The sequence below is a fragment of the Silurus aristotelis genome, assembly GCF_946808225.1.
Source record: "Silurus aristotelis genome assembly, chromosome: 13".
Lineage (NCBI taxonomy): Eukaryota > Metazoa > Chordata > Actinopteri > Siluriformes > Siluridae > Silurus > Silurus aristotelis.
This window is the reverse complement of record NC_139586.1, coordinates 17,463,722-17,478,696: the sequence shown is the minus strand read 5'-3', so window position 1 is coordinate 17,478,696 and position 14,975 is coordinate 17,463,722. Positions and strand designations below refer to the sequence as shown.

General features: G+C 37.0%; 1 protein-coding gene across 12 annotated transcripts in view; it reads right to left on the bottom strand.

Moving 5' to 3' along the window:
* Nucleotides 1-4,812: 4,812 nt before the first annotated feature.
* The window catches only part of mical2a (microtubule associated monooxygenase, calponin and LIM domain containing 2a), a 53,805-nt gene continuing 43,642 nt past the window's right edge, over nt 4,813-14,975 (bottom strand). For 2 of the 12 annotated variants that reach the window (XM_083558844.1, XM_083558852.1), the window contains 3 exons: nt 7,876-8,056; nt 7,687-7,763; nt 4,813-7,594 (listed from right to left, as the gene is read on the bottom strand). In XM_083558844.1, the coding sequence (XP_083414970.1) occupies nt 7,217-7,594; nt 7,687-7,763; nt 7,876-8,056 (636 nt within the window). In that variant the 3' untranslated portion in view covers nt 4,813-7,216. Of the gene's footprint in view, nt 7,595-7,686; nt 7,764-7,875; nt 8,057-10,064; nt 10,170-11,462; nt 11,536-11,696; nt 11,780-12,055; nt 12,152-13,689; nt 13,750-14,975 lie in introns of those variants that run through there. The other 10 variants (XM_083558849.1, XM_083558843.1, XM_083558845.1 and 7 more) reach the window with 10 other exon arrangements.

Sequence of the window (14,975 nt, the reverse complement as noted above, 5' to 3'; positions counted from 1 at the left end):
CAAAAAAGTCACAAAAATATGTTTAACCCTTCAAATATATTTTTAAAATTTGATTTATTTATTAAAAATTCTCTTGATATTACATTGGAGAGACGCATTCTTTTCAAATTGTGACCTTGAAAAAATATTTTACAGAGAATTCTTTATCATCTTAATGTTTCAGTTTAAAGCTTTGTATATTTTTAAATGTAGATTTTTTTTTATAATAATTATAATTATTTAGTTACTTCTCAAAAAAAAATTTTTTTTCCCCTGACAATTTCTTTTAATATAACAGCCTTAGTTTCTGCCTTTAAAATGGCAGGAAAAACCTTAAGTTTCTAAAACCTAACAATGATTCATTATTATACAACCTATATTTCAAACAAGATATTTCCATACATGCATTTATAAATGCTTATTGATATCTATCAGTAAAGTAAGAAGCTCTTCTGCTTGTTATTCTGCTTAATATTTTGAGCAATAAGTGAAACTTTGTTGCACTGTGTTCATGGTCATTTGTAAATTGTAATAATGTTGTTTCTCACCTCAGGACATTGAACATGCAGAGTGGAGAAGAAAAAAGAACAGATGCCTCAACCAAAAAAATGTTTGTTTGTGGTGTCAGAGCTTGTAAAGCTCAAAAAAGCTATTGTAACCTCATTTTTATAGCTACTGGCCTGGGTGGCGTGTGTTTCTGTTCTACTACAGTGAATTTTAAACATTCATGCAATATTTTGGGCTGAAACTGGAGCAGAGAGACAACAATAGTCCCAAAGCTACCCAGACGATATTAACCAGCAGCATTAGAAACAAGCTAGATGGCTAACATTAATGATAACTCTAACATTGCAATGTGATTATTGTTCTAGATTTATGCATTGTGTGTGCATATTAAGTGATCTAAAGCAAATACAGTTCTACAGTAATGTAAAGGCTCAATAAGGGAAATGTACACCGATGATTTGACTTAAACATGAAGGAATGGCAAATAACCATAACAAACTCAGGAAAATGTTCATAAACAAACCATAAAAAGTGGGTACACATGTTGACCTTGCTTTCTAGGCAAAAGCTAATAAAGAAAAAACAACTCATTAACCCTTTTCCAATGCCTCAAATATATTGTAAATTGTTAACCTGCTATTGCGTAACAAAAACAGGTAAACTCCATAATACAGGGTTACGCTAAAAACTGTGTTAAAAAGTAATCTCAAGAATAAATGGACAACTCAAAGTCCTATATTAATAGAAAGAACAAGTCAAGTCAAGTAAAGTTTATTTCTATAGCGTTTTTCACAACAGACATTGTCTCAAAGCAGCTTTACAGAAATCAACAGTTAAGGTGAAGGGTGTGTAGTTATCCCTGATAAACAGCCGTGGCGACTGTGGCAAGGAAAAACTCCCTTAGATGTTATGAGGTAGAAACCTTGAGAGGAACCAGACTCAAAAGGGGAACCCATCCTCATTTGGGTGACATTAAGAGTTTGATCATAAATCTTTCAACAATACAGAACACTGGAGACAATAATAACAACTAACAGGCTCCATCATAAAGACACCAATCTACATGCACTCGCTAAATATTTAGCACATTGTTTAAGAAAGTTCAAACTAAACAGAAAGGTAAAGGGCAGTGCTCATGGGCCCAACAGTGGCAGCTTGGTGGCATTGAAGATCATTCAGCTTTTCCTTCCCTTAGTCATGGACAATTACACAAAATGTTATATTGGGAAAGCCACCATCATTGTAGCTGATCACACACACACCCCTCAGACACACTCCTTACCCTTCTGCCATGTGGAAAAATGTACTGAAGCATTTCGGACCCTCACGTTCAGACTGTGTTAAAGTTTCTTTTCATAACCATTCAAATTTTCGATTCAAAGGGACTGGACTGACACACACACACACACACACACACACACACACACACACACACACACACACACACACACACACACACACACACCCGCTGAGGTCACCATGTCCTGGGTCGAACAGGAAAAATAACCTCACCACACACACACACACACACACACACACACACACACACACACACACACACACACACACACACACACACACACACACACACACACACACACACACACACAAAAACATACACACACACATGAATTATTTATTAAAACTGTTTGCACACACTGCTGCTAAACGATCAATGGTCACATATAAGGTATATATTATTATATATTATATTATTATATTATTAAGTTGTTAACATTTTTGTTCTGTTTGAGGGGGAAATATGAGGTTGCACACGTGGTATCTAGAATCAAATAGTATCTATTCCATATAAATGCATAGCCACTATATATTTTGACATAAAAAAAAAAAAAAAGTTAATAAAACCTGTTGGAAAATTTGCCTTGGTAGCCAATAACATTCTCATTAAAGCTCATCTGGATTTCTCTCAGCATTTACATTTTTTAGCTCTGTGCCCAGATATTTAATATTTTTTGGGTTGTAACGTTTCCCTTATTTTATGATGTGGCAGCTTGAATAAAATATTATTAAATGCATCAGGGTTGTAAAAAAAAAAAAGTAAAAAAAAGTCCAAAGATTTACCAGAATGAAGGCAGCTGTAACTGTAACTGTCCCATTAAATGGCATTTTTTTCTTTAATAATAATCTGAAAAACCGTGCATTGCGGCTTGGAGATCTGAGGTACAGTTACAGTTTGCACTCTTTGTGCTTTTTTAGTCACAAGCACTTTGCGCTGTAAAATGTCTGGTTTCTGCTTCTGTTTGAACAATATCTAATGTAAAGTTTTGTGGTGCTGTGGTACAACCAATAGAGGGCAGCATTTTATTTCCTGTTTTTAACGCTCGTTAATTCCTTTCTGCCTCTGGTTTGAGATGTAATTATGAGCAAATAAATATAGAGGAAATCCATCACTTACACATAGAGATAGCAAATGTACACACATCCTTTACTTAAGTAGAAGTAAAGGATGTGTGTACTCTCGCTATCTCTATGTGTAAGTGATACATTTCCTCTATATATTTATTTGCTGATATCTGGACCTCACGTCATAATAATATTAGAGCTGTCAATCGATAAAAATATTTAATAATCGATTATTTGTGTACACTCAAAATAACTTTAGTAAAATATAGAAAACAGACAGGGTGCGCTCTCTGCTATCTCTATAAAATATACATATTTTTCAGTTAAAAATGTGCGATTAATGCACAATAGTCGCGAGTTACCTAGCGATTAATCGCAACTTAATCGCACATTTGTTTTTGAAGAAGAGTGTTTTGCAGTTTCTCAGTAAAGTGCATTTAGTTTATTTGAGTTACTTGATTCAGAGAAAGACAAAATAAGCTGATGAAAGGACGAGTACATAGCTGCTATAATGTAAGTCATTCACTTGTTCCTGTTACCTCCATATGATTAAATTTGAACAACTTTCAATCAAAACAAATTATGACATCATTAAAATAAATAATGAGCTTCACATGACCCCAAGCCATTTAAAGTTATAATCAGTGCTTCTGGCAGAGGTTCAGTGAAGCTGACTGGTTTGAAACTCATAATTTATACAAATACAGACCGCACGGTGTTCATTCCCAAGCCATGCCTTTTAAACAATACTTCGTGAGCTTTCAGAACTGAGACTTAACAGAGGAGCAGATGACTTTGTCAAACAAATACACACACACACACACACACACACACACACACACACACACCTTACCTTTGTAGAGATATAGAGAAAACAGGGAAAGGGGTTAAATGAATTGTAATCCTGTGCTGATCCGGGTCTTCATAATAAAATGCATAGCATTAGGATGTTCAGTGTTGGATATAATCAGTACTTCTCTGGATGCACTTATGATAGAAGAAAACCCAAACATGAGCATATAAATATGTAACATTGAATGTGACAGAACTTTTATGTCAGTTTGTTTGACAGATGTAATTGTACTTTCAGTACTTCTGGTTTTTCTGAAGAGTGAAGCACATGAAGCGAGATGTCTGGAGATGTTTTGGAGGTCAATATTAAAGATAGATCACCTACCCAAACAAACTGTGGTTAAACGATACCTTAGAGGTGATGACACTGGACCTCTGAATGGTTGCGAGTTTGAATCCCAGCATCACCATGAAGCTGCCGATGCTGGGACTCAATGCCCTTAAACAACTGCTCAGAAGTATAACTCTGGACAAAGGTGTCCACCAAATGCCAGAAATTTAATGGTAAAAGATTAAAATAAAGTTGATTTCAAGAACATAATATTCTTAATATATTCTGTTTTTGCTTTCCTCTGAAGAGAATTAAAACGAAGGAAGTTTACTGAGTAGAGTGATACTGACCAGGAACTGAATAAAGATAAACATGAATGTGAAACTATTAGAAACTCAATTGGAAACTTTTAACTTCTAGAACCTGAGGAGCTTAACTACAAAAGTAAAGAACAGGAAAAGAAAGGAAAACTATGAGGGACTTATTGAAGTATTTTATGCATTGTGAGGTCTAGCAGGTTACAGATTGAGAGAGATATTGAGAGATGAATCTCAGCCTGTTACATTCAGCGTTTTCCAGCCATATCAGTACGCCCAGTGTTGCGAAAGCGGGTAGTGATGGCACCACTCGCTCATAAATAGCTACATCTTGCAATGGAAAGAATGATAAGAGTTCACATTATATCAGATCTGCACACGTACATCTGTGTACTTTCATTTCCGTTTATGGTACTCATGCTTTATAAGGAAATTGTTTTTCTTCATATAGTCATTATATGTACAATAAGAAAACACATTCAGGTTTTTTTTTTCCATGTGTATTTTTAAAAGAAGTGAGAATTCAGGATGCTCATTTCATTTATTAAATGCATGGGACTTGGCATAAATAAAGCAAAAAGTGGTTTCCTTAATACAGTTTTGCAACATGTCAGGTAAAAGGTGCTATTCTAACATCGTTCAGGTTTCTAAAAATCAAAATATCTGTTGATGGGTTTCGTTAACTGCAGCAGAAAGAGAAGAAGAGAAAAATGAATAAAACGTGTAGTGTAGGTGCTGCGTAGGAAAGCACAGGAACAACATTCCTGTTAGTCATGACTTCTAGTAAAGACGAAAAGCTGAAAGGGAGTGCCTTGTCTTACGGCCGTGCCGTTCCCAGCAATGACACATCAGATGCGAATTCAAACAGCATAACTCTGCTGTGCAAACACTGATACTGAAAATAAACTACCCCTGCAGACAGGAAATTAGCTGTTAAGAGCTGATGTAGCTTGTTCGCCATGCACGTCATTTCTGTTATGTAATGCAATCAAATGAACAGTGTGTCATGGGAGCATGTAGGTGATCACCTTGAGTCTGTCAGTGACTCAGAGCATGTCAGGTGTGGACACAGCAGAAGAGTCGAAAAAGACTACAAGTGAATAAAGGAAAGAGAAGAAACATGAAATATGAAGCAGGTAACATTACGCTACTAAAGCTACACACTGAGAGATTAACAGCATGCAGTTTTTGTGCATTTCGTGTCAATGTACAGTTTAGAAGCAATGGAACATAAAGCAAACATAAGAAAGGCACATAACGGAACAGTACAAAACATACCTTCCAGTGTATAAAAATACAGATCTCCATAGAAAACAGATTGCAAAATGTTCAGTGCATTCAGACTGTTCACAAAACAGCCCAGGAACACTATTATATAATTCAGGGGTGTTACACATGTGACTCAAGTCAGTTCTAGAGCCATGTTTTAAATGTAAATAAAAACGTGAACCCTGATTATAATGGAAGATTGAACATTAAAGGAGCTTGGATCTGGTTTTCTACTTTCGGGAAAACATTTCAATGTTCAAAACATGTAAACCCAGTTAATGATCTCAGTAATTTTGTGGTATGATGGTCTGGTTTGACTATTTAAGAAACTGATGCTCTCCTGGGTTTTTCCCACACAAAACAGTGTATGGTGCACAGAATGGTGCAAAAAACAAAACAAAAAAACATCCTGTACGTGGCAATTCTTTGGATGGAAATGGCGTGTGCATGAGAGACTTGTGATCAGAGGATAGCCAGGACCAGTTTGAACTGACAGAAAGTCAACAGAGAGTCAAATAACTTTACAAACATGATGAGCAGAAAAACATGTCTGAACATCTCAGGAATCAGGAATCAGGAATCTTTAGGACAGATGTGCTGCAACAGCTTACACTGGGTTCCACTTTAGCTAGTTAAAGACAAAGATCCTAAAGCTACACTTCAGGCCCCACCGGACCTAGAGAGCTAGACCTCACCTGACATCAGACTTAGTAACGTAGCCTGTTCCCCCAAATGAGCAAGTCTGACACCCCTGGCACAATGTAATGACGATAAAAATGATGTCTAAAAACTCGTGTGTGACTGTTCTGCTTTGTGTGATTTTGACCACTTATAATTTTGTGCGTATACAACACTCTCTGACTTTCCTCTAGATTAAAACGGAAAACTCATAAAAAGCTTATAAAAGATGGCACCAGTATATAAGCCCATAACAGGTTGCTATCTGTGATAAACAAAAAAAAATGTGCAGCCATGCTCTGTTTAGTTTTTTCATCAGATTCAGCATTGGAAAGTGGAAAAATTATGTGAAATTCACAAACTATGAATTCTAAGAAAAGGCCATACCAGAGTAAAGCATATCAACCAGAAGTCTGAATTTCATGATGAACTGTGTACAGTAATCGTTCGGTATCAGTAAGTGGAATATGAGGATGGGGTAGATGATAACACCCTGTTTGGTTTGGCAGGTTCATTGCACGAGACCGAAAGCAGATTCAATACAGGTTTGTGTCAGTAAACTTGCAGCACACACATACACACACACAATTATTTTAGATTATTGTACACACCATGCAGAAATCATTACTCCCAATCCTGCATGGGTACAATCCCAGGCAGCTCATTCATTAAAGTGCTTAAAGTTCAGTTTTCAAATGTTTCCCTTTTGCCCTTCCTTTTTTCGAACGTTCTGAGAACTTTTGTAACATGAGAACGGCAAAGACATTGTTCCAAGACCAACTGTTCAATTCCCAGCTTTCAGGCAGAGGAAATTTACGAGCAGCAGTCATCTCGAGGTTCATACAGCATGTCAAGTGAACAAAATGTTTAATTCAAGAATATTGTTGAGTATTCTCAGCTAGCCATCAGTTTTCGAGCGCTGGAACGTTTTAGCTCAAAAATGGAGGAAGAGAAATCATAAATGCTTTAACCTATTGGTCTAAGTGAGGAAGCCATGGCCCAGGTGCTGCTCGATCCATTGCTGCAGGAGCTGCAGGTCAAGAGGTCCGGTCTCGGCATGCATCTGCAGCAGGATTTCATAGAGTGCCACGAGCAGGGGCAACCCCACGCTCAGCAGCTCGTACAAGACGGTGTAGTCATCTGCATTTTCCCTGAGGTGCAGACCCACAGCCTGAACTTTCCCACCCAGCCAGTTACAAACGCGCCGGGGCGTTGCACACACAGCCCGGCTCACGTGCAGGGGCCAGAGCAGGCTTCTCTTCAGCACAGAGGATAGAGTACCTGGAGACTGCGTGGAGCTGCTGTCACTCGTGGCTGGATTTGGACTTGGACTTATCTGGGTGGTGCTTTCAGGTGGCTAAGGAAAAGGGGAAGAGAAATGGATGATGTCAAAATAATTACAATGTATAGGAACAAGGCTTTACAGCAAATATTATGGTAAAAGTTTACCATCTGTGGCTCCAATATCCTGCCGTGCTTTACAGCACATTTACGCTGAGAGAAATGGAGCTTGCAATACAGCTTTCCTGTGAGAGGAAAAAAAGAACCACTTTTCAGAGAGCACTGAGAAAGAGGAGTGTAAATCTGGCGCTAAAAATAAAAGCCAAAAGCAACATGCTAACTTTGTGTCAGCATTACCCTGTTCAGAGTCGAAAGCCTGTCCGCCTTGACATAAAGGAGCGCTACAGGTATCGCAGCGGAAACATTCTCTGTGGAAGAACAGCCCTTCAGCACTCAAGCGCTCCACCACATACACTCGCTTCTTGCACGCATAACACACATCACCCGAACTTTGGGGGAATTCCCTCCTTGCGGAACTCTGGGAAAAAGAAAAATAAGTGGGAAAGAAAAACTGAATCAGTCTAGCAAGGTATTTGGATGAGCGTCCAGGGTGTAGGCTGCTGTGGGAAAGATCTTAAACAAATTATGTAACTTCATCATTTCTTCATAAAAAAAAAAACAACCAAACAAAAAAGGATTCCTGGAATGCTGGCATTTTTAAATAATGAGCTCAGGGAGAGTTCTCGTAACAGTGTATGAACCAGAAAAGTAGTTATTCTGACTTTATTCTTCTCAAAATTTCATAATTTCATGATTTCTTAAAGTAGACCTTCATCAAAGACCTGGCTTGGGATCTACAATGCCAGTATCATGTATGATATAAGTGTCACTTCTGCGTTTTTTCTGGCTTATATATATATATATATACACACTGTAAATGAACCCCATTGTTATTCCCCTGCAAACACTAAAAAAAAGTAGCAAACCCTAAAAGTGTAAATGTCAGCACTGTGTGAATAACAGCATGTGTAAAATCCTCACCTTGTCAATCAAGTCCATTACTGGTCTCAAATATGAATGTTGAACATTTTTTAATTCTGCTTAATATATTTGTTTGTACTCACCTGTGAACTGAATTGCCTCTATTTCTCAAATTATGATCACACAAGCAGCCTATTTTAACGAATAGGTAGTTATTAAGGGTGATTATGTTAAAAGCAGTCCCAATATAGAGCCAGATTCCTTGCGAACCCTTTTGGTAACCTTTCGGAAAACAAAGAACTGTCCGCCTCCTATTCATTTTTTATTCTGTAATCATTTAAACTACAATATCTTTTTAATCTGAGTAATTAATTCATATTGGGTTATATCCTAAATAAAGATCAGCGTGTTCCAAGTTATAATACTGTGATATGGGACATGGCAGCTCAGGTAGGACTTCTGATCAGAAGGTCTTGGGTTCAAATCCCAGCACCACCAAGGTGCCACCACTGGGCCTGTGAGCAAGGCCCTTAACCCACAATTGTTCAGCTGTATAAATAAGATAACTGTAAGTCATTCTGAATAAGGGCGTCTGCTAAATGCCATAAATTATTTATTCACACTCACATTTGTAGCTGGTGCATTGGCATTATTCATAGCTTGTGCAGGACTAGTATAACAGCAGCATTATTTACAAATGCTAAATCAGAGATGGTTATTGAAGCTTTTCACTCTCACTTTTAGCTACATTATCATTAGCCTTAGGGTCACAATTTAGGCTAGTTTCAGGCAAAATTAATTGGTGTTAGCTGTATTTATGTGCTACTAAGACAAAATAGTCGATGCAAATAAAGACTCATGTATCTGATTTGTTGCTTAATAACCCTGATTGTTTTCTGTTTTGCTAGGATAGTGTTGGATGTTAAGCAGGTGTACACAGGGATATTGGGTCACAACTCACATCCAGGTTACCCTGAAGAAATAACAAGTGTGTGAGAGTATGCACATGCAAATCAACTCCCAAATGTAATTCTTACATGAAAAAAGATATTTCTTCGATTCAAGTGACAGCTTCAGTGTGCCTTGACAGGAGATGTACTGGTGTAATGAACATAATTTTCCAAAAGATAATGCTTTGATTGATAGTTTAATGAGAGTCTTTGAGAGCGCTGTCTTACATGTCACCCTGAAATCTTTCAGGTGTTAAACAGCTTTCACGTCTGGAAAGTGTAAATGTTTAGAGCATAATATTTATATCATTTTAATAAGAATGAAAGCATTCAATGAGCCCCCTTCAAAATATGTGCATACACTCAATAGTTAAAATAAATACAGTTGAGCCACATATAAGAAATACAGAATGCAAGGAAAAAATTATGTGTTTTGGAAATATAGCAGAGTAGAGAGTTTTAGCATCATTCAGGCATTGTAGTAGAACAATAATACAGTCTACAAGGTCTTTATGATAACTGTAAATTACTGTATACTGTAAATAATTATTACTTTATTCTTTTTTTTTTACATTTACACTCAAACTTGAAGCTTTGAGACACTATGTGTCTTACCGGTGAGGTTAAACAGGTACCCTTGGGCCTGTGATCGTTCTCATAGAGATTAATCAGAGTCTCAGCTCGAGCTTCAACCACCAGAGACACTTTCCCAACAGTGCGCTGGCAGGTGCGAGGCAGGTAAAGACAGGAGAGAGAAAAAATACAATTTGAAAAAGGTGGAAGAATGTGAAAGGGAAACAACAGAAAAGATGCCTTACTTTTTCTGTATTTACACCGTGCACTGTTTGACAGTTTATGATTTATGTGATACAGGCGCCAGAATAGACAGACTGGATGTCCATCAGTAAACAGTGTTACTCAGAATTCTTGTGATATTTGGAATACTTGGAGTATTTGACAGTAGTGTTTTTTTTTTTAATGAGGAACTCTTATATAATGAGCACAAGCAGGCTGAAGGATAAAACAGACTTCTTTATGAAATTGAAAAGTGTTTCAGGTCAGACATCTGGTTGGGGAGGAGTGGACTGTGAGAAATGTGTTCTCCTTCCCAGTGCGGTCAGCCAAATGTTTCAGAGCCTGCTGTGCACTCCTCTGGCTTGGTCTAATTACTCAAACTACATAGGCGGGGCAGACTGTCCCACAATAAAAAGCCTCAAGAGCCTGGAGTTCTCTCAATAACACAAAACCATGCTGTCACTCCAAACCAAGGTTAAAGCAAGCACTGCCACTGAATAACATGCACTTAAGAGTATGGAAAAGCAGGAATCTTTAGGCTATATGGCCAAATGTTTGTGGACACCTGATCATCACACTCATATGTGCTTGTTGAACATTCCATTCCAGATGCCGCTTTACTTTGCTGTTGTAATAACCTAAACTTTCCACTGGATTTTGAGCATAGCTGTGGAAATGGGAGCTCATTCAGCCACAAGAGCATTAGTGAGGTCAGGCACTGATTGTGACAGTGAGGAGGCCTGAGGTGCACTCACCTGTTCAAATGTGTTCAAGGGGGTTGAGGTCAGGGCTCTTTTTGGGACACTCAAGCTCTTCTGCACTAATAGCAAACCATGTGTTCATTAAGCATTGTCAATCCTGGGCCTCTTAGTTCCAGTGAGGAGAAATTGTAATGTGAGCATAAAAAGGCACCACATGTAAGTGTGATGGTCAAGTGTCCACAAACATTTGGCAATATAGTGTCTAAACCTAGTCTCAGGGTTTGTATTCTTCTGCTTGTCAAAATAGAGTCATGACTCATTTTGCCTGAAATGTGATGCTACTCTAAAATTGATAAGGTTATAAATCCCATGTAGCATACAGTTTCCCCTGTATGCCCTCTTCTTAAATCATTAGCTTAATGTAGTTGCCCTTTTACCTTTTAACTTTAGTCTTACTAGATACAAATTCAACCATCTGAAACTTTACTTCTAAGAAGCGTAACCTGTAAAAACTCACCACGTGTGAGTTATTCTGTGTTTCTCCTTTAGCATCTCTTTTAGAAAGCAGCATCCCTGAATGCTGATGTTTGCTGGTTTTAAGAAAGGGACAATTGACAAAAGAAAGGAAAGGTGATGGAGAAATGAAACCGGTTAAGGAAACCATGTTAATAAAAAAATTCAGTTCAAATGATGTTACACGTATAAAGCACACTGAATGTGAAACACTGACGATGGAGGGAACAGAAAGTACCTGGATGGGAATGAACAGGAGGAAGTAGAAAAACATTGTGATGAAGTTGAAGGTGAGCTGGAATGAGAATGGTTGATTGCAGTCTATTAAAAGCAGATTGCAGATGGAGAAGTCACCAGAGGAAGCAGAAATGGGACATGAGAAGTCAAAAGTTTATGTACCGTTCTAGTAGGATGGCTTTTTTTGTTCTAAAAGCCAGTTTATTATTTAGAATTTATAATAAAGGCCAGGCACTGTGCAGTATTATCAGCAAGTCTGATTATATAGGACTCACGTCAAGTCATGATAGAACACAGTAAGAAAACAAAGAAAAACTCCACACACACTCAAACACACTCAAATACACACAAAACTAATACCTTCTTAATTTCTTTTGTATTTTTATCTCCTTTCCACTGAGGCATTTCTGTTTCTTTTTCACAAGTAAGACCTGAGGTGCTCCTATAACTATTTAACTGAAAGCAAAAATAAAAAGTAACTTCAGTACAGAAACAGATATTTCTGCATCATACAGCAATAAATTTTTACTCTGATCATGGCATGTGTGCAAAAATAAGGCATAAGGCAGGCAAAGCATCACAGTAAAAAAATAATAACTATTGGGGTCCAATCCAATCATTCCCTCTAGGTCACTTAAAGAACACATAGGTGCATGTGATTGGTCAGAACGGTCAGAATAGTTAATGAAACTAGAATTGTCATTGTTGAATCCCAGTAGTTGTGAATTATTCTATAACAGCATGCCCTGATTTTTGCTTCTTGAATGATACAAAAATATTGTCAAAAGTAAAAGTTTGCTCCTGTATACCATTCTTATGCAGTTTTTAAAAAAGGAACTGTAATTCGAATGAATGTAGACAGAAAAAAACTGATGTGAGCAGGAGACACAGTCATGTGAAAATTTAAAGTACATCCTATTTTAATTCTATGGTTTTATGTATCAGGACAAAAAAATCATATAGTCCATATCAGGTCTTATAATCAGGTAAAAACAACCTCCCATGACATTTTATAACATATCATTATTTATTTTACAAAAATCTTTGTAAAAGAAATGAAACAAACTTTGTGAAAATCATATGTAATTAACCATACAATCAGTTCATTGAGTTTTGCAGGTATTTGTTAATGCACAGCTCTCTTAGGGTCCTGCCACAGCATGTCAGTCATCTTAAGGTCTGGACTTTGACTGGGCCATTGTAACTCCTCAATTCTGTTCTTTTCCAGACATTTTATTGTAGATTTGCTGATATGCTTGGGATCGTTGTCCTGCTGCATGACCATATTTTGGCCAAGCTTCAGCTGTGAAACACATAGCACCATGCTTGACTCTAGAACACTTTGATTCAATGACTGCAAGCTGCCCAGATTCTGTGGCTGCCCAAATCATCACCCCTCTACCACCATGCTTGACAGTTGGTCAAAGTTTTTGTGTGATATATTGTGTTTGGCTTCTTCAAAAATTGTGCTGTGCATTATGGCAAAACATCTCCAATCTGTCCAAAGGACACACCTCAATGCTCTAGACCTGCAAAATGCTACAACGTATGCTTCTATAGAGGGGGTGACACTCTCTGATGATTTTATTTGATTTAATTAGCAGTACCTGGCTGCTCCTTAGCCTCTTAAATCCAAAATGAGGAGTAAAGCTGTAAGATTTCCACACTTGGCATTTTTTCATTTTGGCTTGATTTTTGTAAAAATAAATAATGTGTTATATTTCATGCGTTGACGTTCACCTGAAGTTGTATTTACCTAATACTATGAGCTGATGAGCACCAGATGATTTTTATTATGTCCTGATACAGAAAACCACAGAGTTCAAAGCGGGTGTGCTTTCATTTTCACATGACTGTATTGGATAAAGGACAAGCATGAAAATACAACCCAATGTGTTAAAAGAGTCAATATAATCACTGGACCTGATTAATAATAGATCAGATACATGTTCGTAAAGCCAAAAACAGCTACGGTTTAGGTAGAGCACACCTACCATATGCGACCCATTCACTGAGTCTCCCTGAATATCTTTTCTAGATGGCTGGACCTCAGGCTGTTGAGATGCATGTGTTTAAAGAAGAGAAACACTCAGACAGTCAGAAAAGGGGTGAAAGATGATAAAACAGCAATATTATCAGTCCTTTAAAGGCTTGGAATTTACATAGAAAAAAAAAGTTAAAGATTGAAAAGAACATTGGCACAAAAGAAAAAGGTAAATAGACTGAGGGGGTGTACAGTGCAGTGATGGAGAGACTGAGGAAGTGGGATGAATAGCAAGAACAAGTAGGACAGAACATACATAAAAAGCCTGACGCATGCAGGTCGAACACAAAGACTTGGTTCTAGTGTGTATTTATATTCTTATAAAACCAGACACACTGCAGGATGGCACCAGTATCACGACGTGTTCTGAAACCTTAACACAATGCTCATTCAGCCAAACATGAGTATAGCTCAAACTCACTGCGAAACTGTGCAAATTATTATTCCTTTTGCATTCTGTTAAATGAATGCATTAGTTGGAATTCATGATGATGCAGTGGTGGAATCCTGTTAATAGTTCTCATTCTGTTTTAATGCATTGTGGGCATGCTGCAAAATAAGAAAATGAGTTTTCTGTTAAATTGTAAAACACTAACATAAAACTAAAATGACAAATGATGGACAATTTTAAATTAAAACATTTTTATTTTATTTTATGTTAATTAATTTTACTTTACCATTTACTATTAGGCACCAAATTTTACTTGAAATGTTGAAAAATATTAAATAGATTTAAAAAGATAAATATTTCAGCTATATGTATATTAATGAGCTCAGTGGTTCCTGGGGTCAGAATGTTGTGTGGTATAATTTTTCAGACAAATCCTGTGCTTGCAATTTTAATATCATTCTAATTACAGTGTTACTAGAAATATGCTTATTAGACATTGATTATATGCTTTAACGTAATACCACATTAATAACATAAACTAGTAACAGGTCTGAAATGAATAATATCAGGTAATGCAGCGGTACTGAAAGTCATATTAGAGATGTTTTGATAAAAGATAATGCCGACAAGAAAAATTAAGAATATAACATAAAACACATTCATTTACAAATAAAGCACTTGGGAGCATGTTTTGGAAAAATAATCAATGAGGGGGTTGTATGATAAATAATATTAAGTAGAGTTACTAATAAAAATCCAGTTATTATTATGAATTTCCAATAACTGCTGTTATTTAGTACCTATATACCACAGCAATGTGACAAAAATTATAATGCTAATTTATT